The sequence below is a fragment of the Danio aesculapii genome, chromosome 7 (assembly GCF_903798145.1).
Source record: "Danio aesculapii chromosome 7, fDanAes4.1, whole genome shotgun sequence".
NCBI lineage: Eukaryota > Metazoa > Chordata > Actinopteri > Cypriniformes > Danionidae > Danio > Danio aesculapii.
Genome location: NC_079441.1, coordinates 40,050,007 through 40,067,067, shown reverse-complemented (window position 1 = coordinate 40,067,067; position 17,061 = coordinate 40,050,007). Strand labels below are relative to the sequence as shown.

At 35.5% G+C, this 17,061-nt stretch overlaps 1 protein-coding gene across 21 annotated transcripts in view; it reads right to left on the bottom strand.

The window, feature by feature from the left end:
* Positions 1–17,061, bottom strand: part of scrib (scribble planar cell polarity protein) — a 141,919-nt gene that overhangs the window by 43,013 nt on the left and 81,845 nt on the right. For 15 of the 21 annotated variants that reach the window (XM_056461931.1, XM_056461920.1, XM_056461926.1 and 12 more), the window contains exons 3-16: positions 16,736–16,814; positions 13,685–13,774; positions 12,843–12,899; positions 12,653–12,716; positions 12,119–12,193; positions 11,730–11,874; positions 10,729–10,847; positions 9,818–10,017; positions 9,542–9,708; positions 7,155–7,285; positions 6,926–7,054; positions 6,065–6,241; positions 4,693–5,109; positions 2,021–2,083 (exon numbers count right to left, since the gene is read on the bottom strand). In XM_056461931.1, coding sequence (XP_056317906.1) covers positions 2,021–2,083; positions 4,693–5,109; positions 6,065–6,241; positions 6,926–7,054; positions 7,155–7,285; positions 9,542–9,708; positions 9,818–10,017; positions 10,729–10,847; positions 11,730–11,874; positions 12,119–12,193; positions 12,653–12,716; positions 12,843–12,899; positions 13,685–13,774; positions 16,736–16,814 — 1,913 coding nt within the window. The remainder of the gene's footprint in view (positions 1–2,020; positions 2,084–4,692; positions 5,110–6,064; positions 6,242–6,925; positions 7,055–7,154; positions 7,286–9,541; positions 9,709–9,817; positions 10,018–10,728; positions 10,848–11,729; positions 11,875–12,118; positions 12,194–12,652; positions 12,717–12,842; positions 12,900–13,684; positions 13,775–16,735; positions 16,815–17,061) is intronic. The other 6 variants (XM_056461921.1, XM_056461941.1, XM_056461939.1 and 3 more) reach the window with 2 other exon arrangements.

Here is a 17,061-nt window from a genome sequence, read left to right as displayed (position 1 = left end):
ATGGCATGAGTGGTGAAATCTTTAATGATGACTAGATGTGGTTGAATCTACAGCAGCAGCCATGCAAAGTGAGCACAGTGAGTGTGTTGAAGAGGAAATAAACCGAAGTGAAGAGGGAACCATATTTTCGAACATGAGTACAGGAACACAAGTGTTTAGATGTATTTAAATGTGAAGTAATCTTACTCCATCTAAAGCTATGTAATGGCTGATAGTCACTTATCTTACACTACCAGACGAAAGTCTTGTCATTGATCTCAGTTGTAAGAGCAACAAACAATAACTTTATAACAATAACGACTTCTATTTGATCATTTGGAAAAGTGGCAGAAGGCAGTTTTTTCATCTGCTGAACGGCATCTTAATCATGACAAATACTGCAGAAGACCTACTGATACCAGCATGGACCCAAGATTCTCACAGAAATCATTCAAGAAAAATCATGGTTTGGGGTTACATTCAGTATGGGGGCGTGCAAGAGATCTGCAGAGTGGATGTCATCAACAGCCTGAGCTATCAAGACATTTGTGCTGCCCATTAGATTACAAACCACAGGAGAGGGCAAATTCTTCAGCAGGATAGTGCTCCTTCTCATACTTCAGCCTCTTATCAAAGTTCCTGAAAGCAAAGAAGGTCAAGGTGCTCAAGTATTGGCCAGCCCAGTCACCAGATATGAACATTATTGAGCATGTCTGGGGTAAGATGACGGAGGATGCACTGAAGATGAATCCAAAGAATCTTGATGAACTCTGTGAGTCCTGCAAGAATGCTTTCTTTGCCATTCCAGATGACTTTATTAATAAGTTATTTTAGTCATTGCAGAGATGTGTGGACGCAGCCCTCCACGCTCATGGGGGTATACATTTTTTTCCACTGCAGCATGACTTTATTTTCTATACTGTAAATTATTTCTGTGTGACATTGTTTCTGTGATTTCTGTGTTTAAAGTGACAAGACCTTTGTCTAAGCAAGGTCAGTCCTTCCTGTCCTAATTAAACCAATAAAAATCAAGGCATGATCATATTTTGTTTTGGAAAAATAAACAATCCAGAGGCCTTTGCGTTTCATATAAGCCACTTCTGATAACAAATGATCAACTAGAAGTCAAGTTATTATTTGTTGTTCTTAAAACTTGAATAGGCGACAAGACTTTTGTCATGTAGTGTACAGTGTGAAAATATTTTGTATGATTTATTGAATATCATAAATTATGACATACATTGGAGTCTTCAAACAAAAAAGCTTGACTGACTTCTGCCTGAATGCATGCAATAGAGTGGACATCAATGTGTTTTTATTTTGAAATGGATGCACAGTTGGGTTTCTGGAGCATTAACCATATGCATGTATTTTGCATACGGCATGTAAAAGGTAAAACCTACAAATACATTTGAAAGCAGAAAGAACTAATTTTGTGGTTCATTTCCTAGGAATAAGACCTATTAATGGGACCTATAATATGTCACCGAAAAAAAAATAAACAAATGTTTCCACTAGATCGTGTGCTCCTTGTTCCTAGAGCCTGACAGATGAAAAAGATTGAACAAAAACAAACAAACAAAACAAGATGATGACAGAAAAACAAGATGGCAGACAGTAATGGAACCTAGTTTGGAGAAACCGGAAATGTTAATGAAAGAACCCATTTCCATTTAAATATTTAATGGTAATTATTAACATCTGAAAATATGATCCATGGAAATGCTCAGTCTACATGCTTACACTGTAAACAAACTACTGCAAGAGCTCAGCTCAAAAACTCTACCCAACAAATTCCTTTAATATCTCCAACTAAAGGAGCACCAAGAGAATTTTTTGTTCTCCAAAGACTAAGATCCACTACAGCTGTGATTTACACATGTTAGTCAGTGATTCCCTGGCCATCGGGTTTAGATTAATGAAGAAATTTTGTGGTGGGTCGTAATTCGCTGAATTGAAAGTAAATGAGTGAGTGAGTGAATGATGGAGAAAGAGCAAGGGAGAGAGCGGGAGTTTGGGCGGAAAGAGAGTAGGTACAGACCTCTTCCTCCTCAATTCGAGCAGGTTCAATCAGCAGATTATTGACTTGATCAAATGACACCCCCTGTTAGGACAGGAACCAGCGAGAGGGCATGCAGATTAGTCAGGCCAAAAATAAAAAATAAAAAGAAATAAAAAAATAGAAGCTGAATGACTGGAAATCAAAATTGATCAAATGAACATTCACACAGCTGGCTGAATGGCGCTCACCACCCAAAACACACACACCCTCAAACGCACACATAAAGACACAGTGCTTCCAAACCACCACATATACAGAAAACAACACTTAACCAGCTGTAATTGACAGTCAGGAGAAATAATTGTTGTGCAGTCAACAACAAACGATTCATTGATGGTTAGAGCGCTGAACCTTTTCCTACACACCACGACACTGTGCAAATAATGCCTGTTAACTTCCATTTAAATATTAACTATTAGCAACTATTAGGTTCCTTCCAAAAATAAAATAAGCATTTACAAATAATGGCAGTGAGGTGACTATTTAACTTGCTGTACGACCGATGACAGAACCTTAAATAAGTGGTGAAAAATTATTAAATAACTTCAAAATATCATAAAACAACCTTAAAAAAAATCTTGAGTAGCATTACAGCAACATGTGGATCTGCAGTAAAATTTGTCTATTAATTTAAAATATTAAATTATTGCCTTGAAGCAACCCAAATTACAGGCTGTCAACATAAGTCCCAGGCAAATCATTAGTGAGTCAGTGCTATAAAACAAAGATAAAAAGCAATTACCTAATACCCACATTCTCATAAATGTCAATATTCACACAGGAACAGCTAGCTATTTTTTTTTCAGACTGAAAACGTGTGTACACAAGCCCTGTGCAAACATTCTTCAGCAACTCATCCATTCAGTCATGGAGACCACACACGTATGCACACACCCACGTTTCCATGTTTTATAGGGACTTTGCATATATTTGCTTATACTGTATAAATTGTATATTCTTGTATATAATTGTATATTGTATACACAACCCTAAACATAAACCTAAAAGATAAAGTGCTGCATTTATAGCAGATTTTATAATGGGCACAAAAAATAATACCAAAAGGTCAGTAAATACAGTTATAACTAGACAAACGCACACAGACACTTTTTGATCCAGTCAGATTATACTGAACCATATATAAATATATATATATATATATATATATATATATATATATATATATATATATATATATATATATGGAACTTGGCTTCGAACGTTACATTTATTTCTTAATGAAAACGTGTTAGAAGAATGATTGCCAAGAATCACGTTTGTTAAAAAATAAAAATAAATTTCACATTTTTAACTAATTATAATCTGCATAATTCTGAAATAAAAACAATAATAAAAGAAAAAAATATGGAATACTGAATTGATGTGAAGCTCAGGTATAATTTAAAATGATCAGCAAACAGACAGTTGTGGAAAGGTGGGCAAAGGCGCCAGTGTGCACTGAATCCCCCAGGCAGCAGAGAAATGATGACAAGCAAGAGTAGTGCTCAATGGGGCGGAGTCAGGATGTGGAGGAGGAGCTAAACATAGCCAAAAGGTGGAGCAAACAAGAAGCAGGTTTTTTTTTTTTAACTGAGGATCTGTCCTTTCAATCAGACCAAAAGGCAGAGTTCATCAAAACACAACACACAAGCATTTATCACAAATCAAAACATATTTCTTGGCAATGATATACTTTTTGCATGCTGCCAATGATCATTCCCAGTGACATGACGACACAAATAGCAATACAATGGAATTGATTCAATAAATACAATGGGGGGGTCAAAAGTGTGGATCTTGTAATGCGAATCTGAAAACAACAATCAGTTAAATAGGGGGCCAAATCAAACACATTCTGATATGTTTAAATGACTGAACTAAAAAACTGACATTGCTGCATTTTGTTTTTCTACAATAGGAATATGATTTCACAAGATGATCCTATATGGAAAGAACTACTTATTTTATTTTGATTGGAATCATTTGTAGGGGAGTGCATCTGCATCAAATACAGAAAATTGTACAAAATAAAATAAATTAAAGCACAGATGATCCAACAGAACATAGATAAAGATGAAATAAACCATGCTTTATGGTTTTCATTTGGAGTTTAACTGCATTAACAGTTTACACAGTCACAGGCCTTAAAAACCCATCCAAATAAAATACTTTTATATTATTAGATTAGAGTTAAACTTGCAACGACTCCACAAATCACATTCTGAATTATGTTTTATGGTTAATTATAATCCCAACGCCAATAATAATACCCAACATTGCAGATCCTGCGATGTGATTATTGCAGATTCGCGCAGAATCGATGCTAAAACAGTATAAATTGTGCAGCCGTAGACTGAAATGTACTGTATAAGACAATTAGAGACAATTAAAGTCGTTTATTAAGTCAAAGTTTATTTAAAAGTGAAATACTTCACAACATTACTGTTCTTTATTGATTTATTTTTTAAATATCACAATTGATGTATTTAAACTAGTAGGCTAGTCTGGGACTTTCAGCCCTGTATATTTTATATCTTGGATCAAAATAATTCTGTGTTACTGTTAAACATCTCAATAGCATAAACCCTCAGAAAAAATTATGGATTTCATCAGAATCCTGTCTATCCCTAGTAGAAGTGAGCCTGTCTTACCTTCACTGGCTGCAGGGACGAGTTCATCTGACTCATTCTGATGTCTTCTAGCTCTGCTGCATCCAGTCTGTGCTGGAAAGGAGTATGGAGATCGTCCTCCTCGTCTTCATCCTCTTCCTCCTCCTCGTTCTCCTCACCATCCCTCTCGTCATCAGGGGTGTGAGCAGTAGGTGACAGGCCATCATGACTGAAGCCTTGCAGCAGGGCGGCGACTGTCTCGGGTTTGGGCAGCTTGGTGATCTTGAAGTGCTTTTTGTAGTGTGGTGTGTCTTTACGTATGAGCCGCTGTTTCTCGGCGGGAAAAGGTGGCGTCTGAGACTCCTCGTCACTCCTTTCAGCGACATCATCGTCATTTTCATATTCGTCCTCCTCATCACCACCACGGATGATGGGCTCTTCGGCAAAGTGCACAGTAGGCTGGAAATGCAAGAAAAGCTGCACTGTGAAAACGGTTTGCAAATTAAAATGATGAGAATAGGAGATGTTTGTGTCAAAACTGTTGATGGTCCCATTGATTTTCATAGAAAAAAAGAAAAATACACTACAAAACAGATTCAAAATGATCAAATGATTACCCATGTTCTTCAAAACATAATATTTTGTGTTCATCAGAAGAAAGACACTCATGCAAGCTGGTTGGAACAAGCGGAGGGTGAGATAATTATGACAATTTTCATTTTTGGCAAGCCATGCCTTATTAAAGAAACTGTAATGAATTCACATCAGGGTTATTCTAGTCAACTAAAACTAAAATTAAAACTACTGGCTAAAAACATTTTAGTTAACTTAAATAAAATAAACAATTCGTACTAAATTAAAAACTAAAACTAACAATTTTTTTTTTTTTCAGAATTCAAAAGCATTGATTCTGTGGAAATCAGATCTGTGACTGTTAATAAAAGTATTTATAGACGACGCTTTTACAGATAACCACATCAAGTAAAGGATTATTTACCAAAACATATTTTCTATATAAATCAGAAATAGGTTTTCATAAAACAGGTTTCATTTTTCTGCATTTGCCATTTATCTTTTATCTATTTAAGTTGCAGTCTTGTAGTTTTGGATTCAAAGCCTTTTCAAACACTTATTTTATTTTTGGTACTAGAGGTCTGTACACCAGTTAATGTATGCGGTGCAAACATTTGCTTTGGTCTACACTGGACATGTTCTGTTAACTAAAACTAAACTGCATTTATTCCATTATCGAAATAAAAACTATTAAAAATGCAATACAATAAAGTAATTTTTCCGACAAAAACTAATCTATTTATTAGCATGCTCATGCATAGTAAAATTCAGAGTTCTACGCAGGATATATTGAACAAACTTGACATGTGCATACATTGTGAAGAATGACAGTGCAGCTCACCTCAGTATACTCCACCTCCATCTCATCCAGATCCTCCTCTTCTTGGACCTGTCCATCATTAAGCTCCACCCCTGTACTGTTTATACCCTGCTTGTCCTCATGGGAAGTGGCTGAGGTGGTGCTACTTGATGCCTGGGAATCATGACTCTGATTGGACAGACCACTCAACCGTTTCTCCTGTGAAAAACATCAGACAGAGATATATATATATATATATATATATATATATATATATATATATATATATATATATATATATATATATATATATATATATATATAGTACATATATAGTACATATATATAGCTATATTTAAAAGGGATCACCAAGAGTTCACAAAAAAAAAGAACATTTCCTCATTACTTACTCTCAAGTGGTGTAAAAATTTTAAGATTTTGTTTCATTCTGTTGAACACAAAATATTCTGAAGAATGTTGTAAACCAGTAGCCACTGACATCTATATTAAGAACAAACAATACTATGGAAGACAATGGCTGGTGCTGCTCCAGCATTCTTCAGTATATCTTCATTTGTGTTCAACAGAAAAAAGAAACTCAAACAGGTTTGGAACATGAGCACATGATGACCAAATGACATTTTTGGCTGGAATACCCTTTTAATCTACCCTTTCAAAACATATAATAATTTCTGGGATATTACACAACTATTTCATTTACCAGAAAAAAAAACCCATACATGTATACTTAAAATAAATTGTATAAAGTAAGTTGTGGATTTTTCAGATGATAAAAAAATGTTAAGAAAAAGAAAACTATTTATCAAGTCTTCTACTGCTGGGTTAGAATGGCTCTGTGTATTTATTTCAAGTGATGCTAGCTGACAAAAGCAACTCACTCACCTCAGTATCCGGAGACTCCAGATCCTCATCTGGTCTGGCTGTATAAGCCTCATTTCTTCTTGCTTCAATGACATTCTTCATCACCTTTAACTCACTAGGGTGTGGTGTGGCTCTCCTCTGAAGACCCTGCTGGTACAAATAGACAGTAAAAGTGTTAGCATGTGTACACATTTTCATGTGGTCGATCCTTCAGAAACTATAAGCATCCTGCACAGGTTTCCACGCTCACCCTCCTGTCTGCCGCAGTCTCATCATCTTCCTCTTCATGTTTGGAGTCGTCCCGGAACTGAATAACTGATACTCTGTTCAAATTAGTGTCTGTGGGCCAGGCTTCATCAACACTCCTCTCCAGCAGATTCTCTGCAAAGTATGTTATAAAATATTGCAATAAGATGTTTTATGGGTCTCAGCCTTAAATAAAATTAATCAAAAACAAGCACTTGAGAATAAAACTGCCTGGGGTGCGGTTCCCAAAACCGTCGTTAGCCAACTAAGGTCGCAAGTTCCGTCATTACAAGCATAGTTTGTTGATTTGCCGTTTTCCAAATCCGTCGCTCCAACGAACATTCGCAAACTGCATCGCAAACTTGAGCACTCGCAACCACACCTCTGGACCTGTTGTTAGAAACATGGTTCCTGGCTGTGTTCTATTCCCAGTTATCCCCCCTATGCCCTATTAATTTAGAACATTCTAACAATCAAAGTTGGAATTAATAAAAAATAAAAAAGCATTAAGGTCTCTTAGGTGTAATTTGCTTACACCTAAGTATTTTTACAGTTCAGATTAAGCGATCTACATGTTAACAATTGTGCTCCCTTAGCAGTGCACTTTGAAAACATTGATGTCATTTTGAACACAGCCTCAAGCGAAAGCTATAGGTGACCTATTATTTAAAAGCGGAATTTATGTTACGCGTCTAAAGCTTGTGAAAACAAAAATCATCCATTAATTCTTTTCATTTACAGTAGGTTAATTATTAAGTATCTGTATATGACATGGACCTGCTGGTTAGAACTTTCTGCTGTGGTTTACAAGTGTCAAATTGCAAAAGTAGACTTTTCTAAAAAATAAAAAATAAATAAACAATACCCTATTTAATAATAATTAATCATCATAATCATCATTAATATTATTATTAATTTATGATTTTTTCATTTCTAATACATAATAATAAAAACAATAATAATTATCATCATCATCATCATTAGTATTATTAATATTATAATTAAATTATTAAAATATTTTTTTCATTTCCTAATATATATAAAAAAAGTAATTTTCTAATAAATAGCCTCATTATTTATTTCTTCATATGATTTATATATGAGATTAGAATAGGTGTTAGCTTTTGTAAGTGATTTAGAATAGGATATATCATTCTCAATAATATTTGTAAAGGAAACATATGTCTGTATGTGGCATTTACATATATTTCAGTTAATATGGAAAGCGAGTGCATGTTTTTACCAAATCTAATATTGGATTAAATGCGTGTTTTTGTAAAACAATATAATTTGCACAAAGAAATGATGGGGTTCTTCTCTAAAGAAGCAGTTCCTCCACCCCATTTAGAGCGTCATTATGGGCGTTTTACATTAGAACTAACATGGTTCAAGTGATGGATCTGCGACAGAGAAACTATGCATTTTGGAAAACCCTCGTCACTATATAGTTCTTTCCACAAACGATGCATCGTACTATGATAGTTCAGCCGTGGGTTACGTCGTTGTTTGGGGAACGCACCGCAGGCTGGCTGAATCAGATATTTAAAAGGAGTTTTGTCTGGTACACTGAGATATCAAAGTAAACATGATATCTATATATACTCAACCCATGAAATAATATTTATTACCTCTGGCCTGAGAGAAATTGTATATGACCAAAGCATTTAATGCTTTTTACAGCAAAGTGGGCAAAAATAAACATAAGCAAGTTTTTTTTTAGGCCCGAACAAACTCCTGTGTGGTTTTATAAAATGTAATTCGTACATAAAAAAATCTGGCTGTGTGACGCTACTACTGGTTTGAGTGTAACTTGCATAACAGCTGAACCTACATTGGCCTCACGGTTTGGTTGGGTTACAGTTAACATGTCTTCAGTTCGGTTCAATTTAATTCAATTTGAAATCTCGGTGCAGAGGATGCTTTCCATACATTTTTTTTTTTTACTTCACACAAGAATACAGTTTCATCTTTTAAAACAATAAGTCAGACATACATTTGATTTTACTTACTCAATGAACAAGTTTTGTATTATTAAGCAACACTCAAGTACAGGCACAGCAGACGATAGGAGCATTTAGCAAATACAGAAAAGTAAATAATGATTCTGCGTGCTTTTTGAGCACTGTCAAGTGAGTTCTTAAATGCTTATGATTGGCCATTATGTTCACTTACACAACAGAAATGACTGTGATTAGTTTTTAGCTATCAGCGCTGTTCACCGAGCAGTGACGCAGATACTATAAAAAATATATAACCACTGAGAGATAATATTACCTGACAGAAACACTGTGTCAAATGGTCCACAGTGTGTGTGAGAGACAGACATCGTAGTCCATCGAAGAAACAATTAATTTTGACACAACTTATTCAAAAAGGATGAGTGTGTCTTACCGAGGCTGGATGAGGGTTGTTGGGGCAGCAGGTAGCAGGTGAGAACTTTCTCCCCAGTCTGTTCATCATCCTCTGTCTGGAACTTGAGCATGGGTTGAGACTGGTTCTCTGCCAGCCACATTGCCTTCAGGTTCAGATTGGCTAAAGCAAAAGGCAAGTTCTGCAACCTAGGAGACAGAGAGACATGAAATACAGTTGTTTGCAACTCTGATGAGCATGTCACGTCTAGCACTTGTGACATGAAGACTTATTAAATACTAAGAATGTATTTCTAACCTGTTGCCTGCCACATCTAGCACATGTAGTTCAGTGGCATCGGCGAGCTCAGGAGGTACTTTTCCCAAACGGTTATCTCTGAGAGAGAGCACATTCAGGCCAACACATCCTCCCAGCTCTGCAGGCACGCTGCTCAAACGGTTTCGGTCCACATTCAAGTTGGTCAACTTCTTCAGCTTCCCAAGTGAGCGAGGAAGAGACTGAAAATGAAAACAGGACAAGAAAGTTTCTGCAACAGCCTGTTTTTTAGGACTTCCTCAATCTGCATTACTCTAGAAAACTTCTTACTTTTCCTATTGAATTTTAGGACTCCCTCAACATTATTTGATCACTCATTTGTAAGTGATTTCAGATGAAAACATGCAACAAACACAGGAATTCACACTCACCAGGTGTGAAAAAAAGATGGTGTTTGCAGTTTTTAGCATGAGTTTTTGTTTAGTTCAAAAAACAATAAATCTTACAATACAGACTTTAAGAAACCCATTAAATTTGGCTATAAAATCACTAATTATGCATTTTTACCTTATAAATTTGCTACATTTTTGATGACAAAATTACACAATTTTAGCCTTTTGTAAACCTGTTTTTAAAAAAAACAAAATAAAGTTTTCAAAAGTTGTGACATTACAACTGAAAATAAAATCATTTAGAAATATAAATAAAGCTTCAACAGTGAAATATGTTAATGGACATCTTAAATTGGAACTCTTAAACTGGACCAGGTTGATGTATTTAACTTGTCGTGGACCAACATTTTGCACGATTTGCACAAATTCTTGCAGGAAACACAGCATTATGCCAAAAATAACCCACACCATCAATGAAAAAATAATTAATCACCAAAATCAAATTCACAATTTCAGAAGTCAATTTAGCAAAAAGAAATTAGAATGTAGAGAGTTGTGCACCTGCAGAAGGTTCTCGGTCAACATGAGCTCTGTCAGGTTCTCACACTCGCCAATAGAGTCAGTCAGATGGACAAGGCGGTTCTGGTTCACTTTCATAATAGACAACTTCTTAAGTGAGCCTGAAAGAGGAAATATTGTGTTTATAAAGATCTATGGGTGCTCAATGCTCAATTATATATGCAATAAGATCAGAAAATGTAATTATGCAGTCATAAATAATGACATCAGTTGAAAAAAAAACTTTAAGCCAATAAACAAGACGAAAATCTGAGGGCACTAGAGGGCAGTGTTGTTACGCTCAATTTACTGAACATTCCTCAGCAGAACAGAGCAAACAAGAGTATTCAAAATATTACACACCTTACCAGAAGTGTAAAATAAAAAAAAAAACGTACAAAATAACATGATTACACTTTATTATAATGTGCAATTCACGACATTAATTAACAAACCATTAACCAAGAGTTTTAGCTCAATAAACTACTAATTGCCTGCATAATAATAGTTATTAAAGTAGTAGATGGGTTTAGGATTAGAGATGTAAAATGAGATCATACTTTAGAATTCCTAATAAACAGTTAATAACAGGCAGGTAATAAGCCAGTAGTAATGATACTTACACTAAAGTGTTACAAAATAATAATAATAATAATAATTATTATTATTATTATTATTATTATTATTATTATTATTATTATATATATATATATATATATATATATATATATATATATATATATATATATATATATATATATATATATATATATATATATATATATATATATATATATATATATATATATATATAATTATGGCAAAAAAATATGAAGCTGTCACTTTAAAGTTGCTGGCTTAATTTAGCACATAGTTCACAAACAAGGTGAAACAGAGTTTAAGCGGATGAACAATGCCTTTATAGTAATGCTGCCATTGTCTTCAAACAAATCATGTAAAAGCTCATTTTTATTGACGTTTGGAAGAGGGATATAGAGTTTCACCGATGCTGTCGGGCAAGATCTCCAGGAGGTTTTCTGAGAGCAGCAGGTCCGTGAGGGCGATAAGGCCGCTGATCTCTGTGGGAAGCTCTGATAGACGGTTCTCTGACACGTCCAAGCAAACCAGCTGCCGCAGGTTTCCCAGCTCCTGTTAAAGGCAGAGGTCATCTTTCAGTCAGCCGAAAGCAAATTAAAGCACTCTAGTTTCCACTCCAATTATCAGCAGAACAGGCACATGCCAAACGCATTCAACTGCACAGAAGGTAAAGCGTGTTTGAAAAGTCAACATCTGCGTGAACTGCATGCTTTAAATCTGAACTAGAAGTGCAGGAGCATCCAGACAGATGACGGTTCGGATGACAATCAGCCAATCATGAGCTGTCTGTACTTACAGGAGGTAGTGAGGAGAGCTGGTTTCTGTCCAACCACAGCTCACGAAGATTGGGCAGTGCCCCAAGTGTGTCAGGCTGAACGGAAGAACAACAAAGAGAGCAGATTAAAGACAGGACGAAGAAAAAAAAAAAATGTTACGAAATGGAGCACACAAAGAATAATGAAAGAAATACACAACATGACATGATCGATTCACTAGAAGGTGCTCAGGTGTTCAGAAATAACTATGCTTTGAATAAACCAGAAAACGTGACATGCATTTATATGCGTCATTTAACACACACACACACACACACACACACACACACACACACACACACACACACACACACACACACGCACACACACACACACACACACACACACACACACAGACAGACAGACAGACAGACAGACAGACAGACACAGACAGACAGACAGACAGACAGACAGACAGACAGACAGACAGACAGACAGACAGACAGACAGACAGACAGACAGACACACATCTAAATTGATTTTAGGGCTACAGAAAATATGACAGGTCTCCTTACCAAAACTTCCAGTACATTGCTGCCCAGATCCAGCTGTTCCAGTTTTACCAGGAAGGAAAGAGAGCTAGAGAATAACACACAGACATTTCACATTTTGTCGTTTGATTTGCATGAATTAGTATATTTTGATTTTACATAAAGCATGAGCGCTACGAATTGAATAACTGCAGGCTGATGGGAAGGTACTCACGAGGGCAAAGATTTCAGTAGATTCTCCCTCAGCTCTAGAGTCACCAGGTTTGACAAGCTGAGAGAGAGAGAGAAAGAGAGAGAGAGAAATATAAAGAGATGAGACTGGATGTCAGATGGTAAGTGTGCCACTTGGTTTGGAAGAGTAAGGGGCTCCTCCATCTGTACAACATCAACAGTGGCCAAAAACTGTGTGTGTGTGTGTGTGTGTGTGTGTGTGTGTGTGTGTGTGTGTGTGTGTGTGATGGAGAAAGATTTTGTCTGTGTGTGAAAAAGATGCCTGTGATTAAAAAGGCAGTAAATATTATAAAACAAAAGACATTTTAAACGTCTTTAAATCACATGCGCAGATTTGCCTCCTAGATAGACATTTCTGCTATATATTAAATAAAACTAACGTTGTGTTTATTGGCTTGACTATATAAACGATGTAAGTACTAGACAAATGGATGATTTTTTTCTGATGTTTACTTTGCCTTAGAGTGATTTTAAAAGTTGAAATAAAAATGAAAATTCATTCTATCAATTTTACATAGTTACATTATTGTGAATGCCTCAATCAATAAAGTTTCATGACAACATTGTAGTAATGTTATTATTATTTTTTTAATTGACAATTATCGATTGAAAATGACAGACTACCATTTACACTCATATTTGAAAATCCATGGGTGACATGATGAATACTGGTGAACTGGTGAATGATTTATTTTTGGTCTTAAAAGTAATTCCAGCATCTCAAATAAATAACTTTATCACAGCTAATTTTAAAAGGAAATGCATGTTTTGTTTCCACATTAAGATTTATTTTATATAATTTTGAATTTGTTCTTATCAACTTACTTTCCTATGTCATTGGGTAGAGACTGCAGTGACACGTCATTGAGTGATAGGTGAGCCAGTCCTCGGAGCTGCGTGAAGCCATCAGGCAACCTGAGACAAAAGGAAAATGAGATGCACAATGGAAAAGGTCTGGCCTCTGAAGGCTGTTACCGCTAGCAGTGCACGTCTTCCTGCTCTAATGTAAATAAAGAGTGGGAAGCACTCAAGTGATGAATAAAGTTGACATCCTCCAATGGTTGTGTGAACTCACAGACCCCAAAAAAATGGTGGGGAAAAAAAAGCCTGCTACATTCTCACCTGCTCTAAATATAAGATTACAGCATTTTAACACAACACATGTAAACTCTTTTTAGCACAAATCTTCTACTTTCCCGTCCTGCTTATCAGAGATGCATCGATTGCAATTTTAGATTTTTTTTGGTAAGTGTGACCTGTCAATACAGATTTTTACCTATTTCAATTTTCTAAGAATTGACAGCAAATACAAATTACACAAATACATTTACTGCATTTTTTTCATAATAAAAAATTATATAAATGTATTATTAAAATAACAATGTTTTCCCAAAACACATCCCCAAAACTCAAGGATGTAATGATTAACCAATTTCACTATTTACCATTCTTTAATTTGTCACAGTTAATTAATCGTAAAGGCTTCTCAACATTGCGTTTCTGCACAGAACAAAACTGCTACAACTAAAAGATATGCCAACTGTGCGCTAAGTTCCGAAATTGAACACCGAGGCTAATACGGGTATAGTCTAGATCAAATATGCGGGCGGCCGGAAGTGCAATATGCAAATTAATATAGCAAAATTTTTTATGACACTATAACAATATTTAATATTTTTACAGTACTGTGACGGTTGGGTTTAGGGTTGGGGTGGGGTAGGCTTTAAAAAATACAATTTATTGGGTAATTTAATAGATAACATAAATAATACTCAGTAAAACTACTGTTTTGACCTTATTGTGACGGTTGGGTTTAGGGTAGGGTGGGGGTAGACATTAAATAAAACACAATAAATGGGAAATTTTATAAATAATAGAAATAATTCTCATTAACTTCCGGCCGTAAACGTATCAGACATAGCAACAACCGCTAATACGCATGCACAGTGATTAAAAGCTGACTTTAACTATGGCTGAGGCTATTACCTAAAGGCCGTTCACATATCCCATCTTTTGCATACTCAAGTTCGTTATTTCCAATGGAGCACTTTAAAATATACGGAGTTTTATATGATTTTCAAAACTAGTCGTTTTTTTTGAAATTATTGAATGCATAATAATCATGATAACCACAAAACTGTGATTATTCCTCAGACTATAATCGTACAACCAAAATCTATTATCGTTGCATCCCTACCAACAACACTAACAAACTACAAACTAGTTTTCCACTGTTTGTAACATAATTTTTTTTTTTTAGAAAAATCCAAAGATTATACAGGCTTTTTTATGCTTTTATACTACAGTTACTTCTACATATTATGGATAATTACATATTCACAGCTTGAAGATTGGCTTGAATCAAGTTGCATGTATAAATCATGCAAGACTAAAAAACTCGGGTGGTCAATTGGCAGCAAATCGTGAAAATGGAGCTGATTTACAGACTGTGAAAAATTTCCAAAGCAACTACATGTTATTATACGGGTGTGAGTAGGAGTGTAAGCGTCACTCTATTAGGCATGGGACAGTATGAGATTCTGCCAGTATAATATGATAATATGATTACTGCTCTAAAATATTTTTTTTAAATGTCTGTGTAAACGAACAACTTTTCCCATTAAACACAATATAGTTTACTTTAAGAAACAGAGAAAATATTTTGAAACTAAAGGCTACATAATACAAATAAATTATTGCCTTCTGCTATCTTCAGCTATTGATTTCTTTACAACTTGAAAAGGCATATTTGATCAGGTCTAAAGTGTGCTTGGATGTTGGTTTATAAACGATTTCATTTTCTTAGATGTATGCTGAATATGGGCTGACCAGTGGAGATACTGTTGCCCTAAAAAAACATTTGTATATAAAAAACCCTTACATATACAATAGGAATGGTAAAAAAAAAGAAGAAAATTTATGGTTTTAAAACTTTGACTTTTGAAACCGGTTATTGTCCCATGCCTACTCTCTATAGCATCATTAGCTATGTTTCCATATACCTATTTTATGCGCATTTTGTATCAGTGCATAATAAACGGTTGCCAAAACGCTATAATGCGCATAAGTTTTAAAAATGCGCATAAAAAAGTGTGCACATAACGGAGTAGGATAAACTTTTCATTCAATAAGTAAAGATGCGCATAAATTATGATGGAAACACTTTTACCAAACAAATTCCAGTATGCGCATTAGAAAAGTCATGTGTTCTGTCATTTATCATGTGATGATAAAAATGTGTGTGAATGGACAAACCAGCAGGATGACTACAGTGCAAAACATCTGGAATGTTGTTTTGGTTAATCTAAAATGCCTTCATTTCAGTTTTAGTGTTATTATATTATTAATTACCTCCAGAATCAAGAGCGTCTGTGCTCCACGTCTCACATCTTCAAATGCTACCACACGATCATTGCTTGTCGGCATTGCCCTCTGAGTCGCAAGTAATTTATTAAATGAATAAAAGATTCCGGCAGCTTCACCTACCACAGCAAATTCAGTTTTTACTGTTGATATTTGGCACCAGTTAATCAGGAAATGACGATTTTATGCTCTTTTATTAATTGGATGGAAACGCTGCTTTATTAGCAAGTCTTTTATGCGATTCCTGTTTTGTGCATGAATTTAATTTGCATCTTTGGATGGAAACCTAGCTTTAGCCTGCACCGCTGCCTAATAATAAGGAATGACCACTGAAACTAGATAGATGACAGGCCAGTCACTAGTAAGGCCGATCATGCGGAAAAACAACCAACCGGCCGATTCCGGTCCTTGGCCAGTCGATTGGTGCTTACTCTACTGCTTACACCATACATATTCGAGACAGTGTTATTTTGGTATGAGCCACAGCTTTGTGGGTTGTTCCAATGCACTAACCTGGTCAAGGGGTTTCCGCTGAAGTCTGCAATCTCCAAAGACTGGCAGAATTTTATATTTTCAGGAATCTCTGAAATATCTGACAAGAGAAAGAGTGAGAAAGCCAGAGTCAGCAAGATATACTGAAAGCAGTGTCATGACAAACTGAGCACTATTTCAGGCTTCTTAATAATGTCTACCAGATGGCCTGAATGAACGGGAGGAGAGGATGATTTGTCTGTGGTGAACTGTCTGTATGTTCCTATGCGTGCACAGGATCTGAGCACAGAAAAATCGCTTCATTTGCTGAGTTGCAGAATATATAACACGCTATAGTCTAAATACAC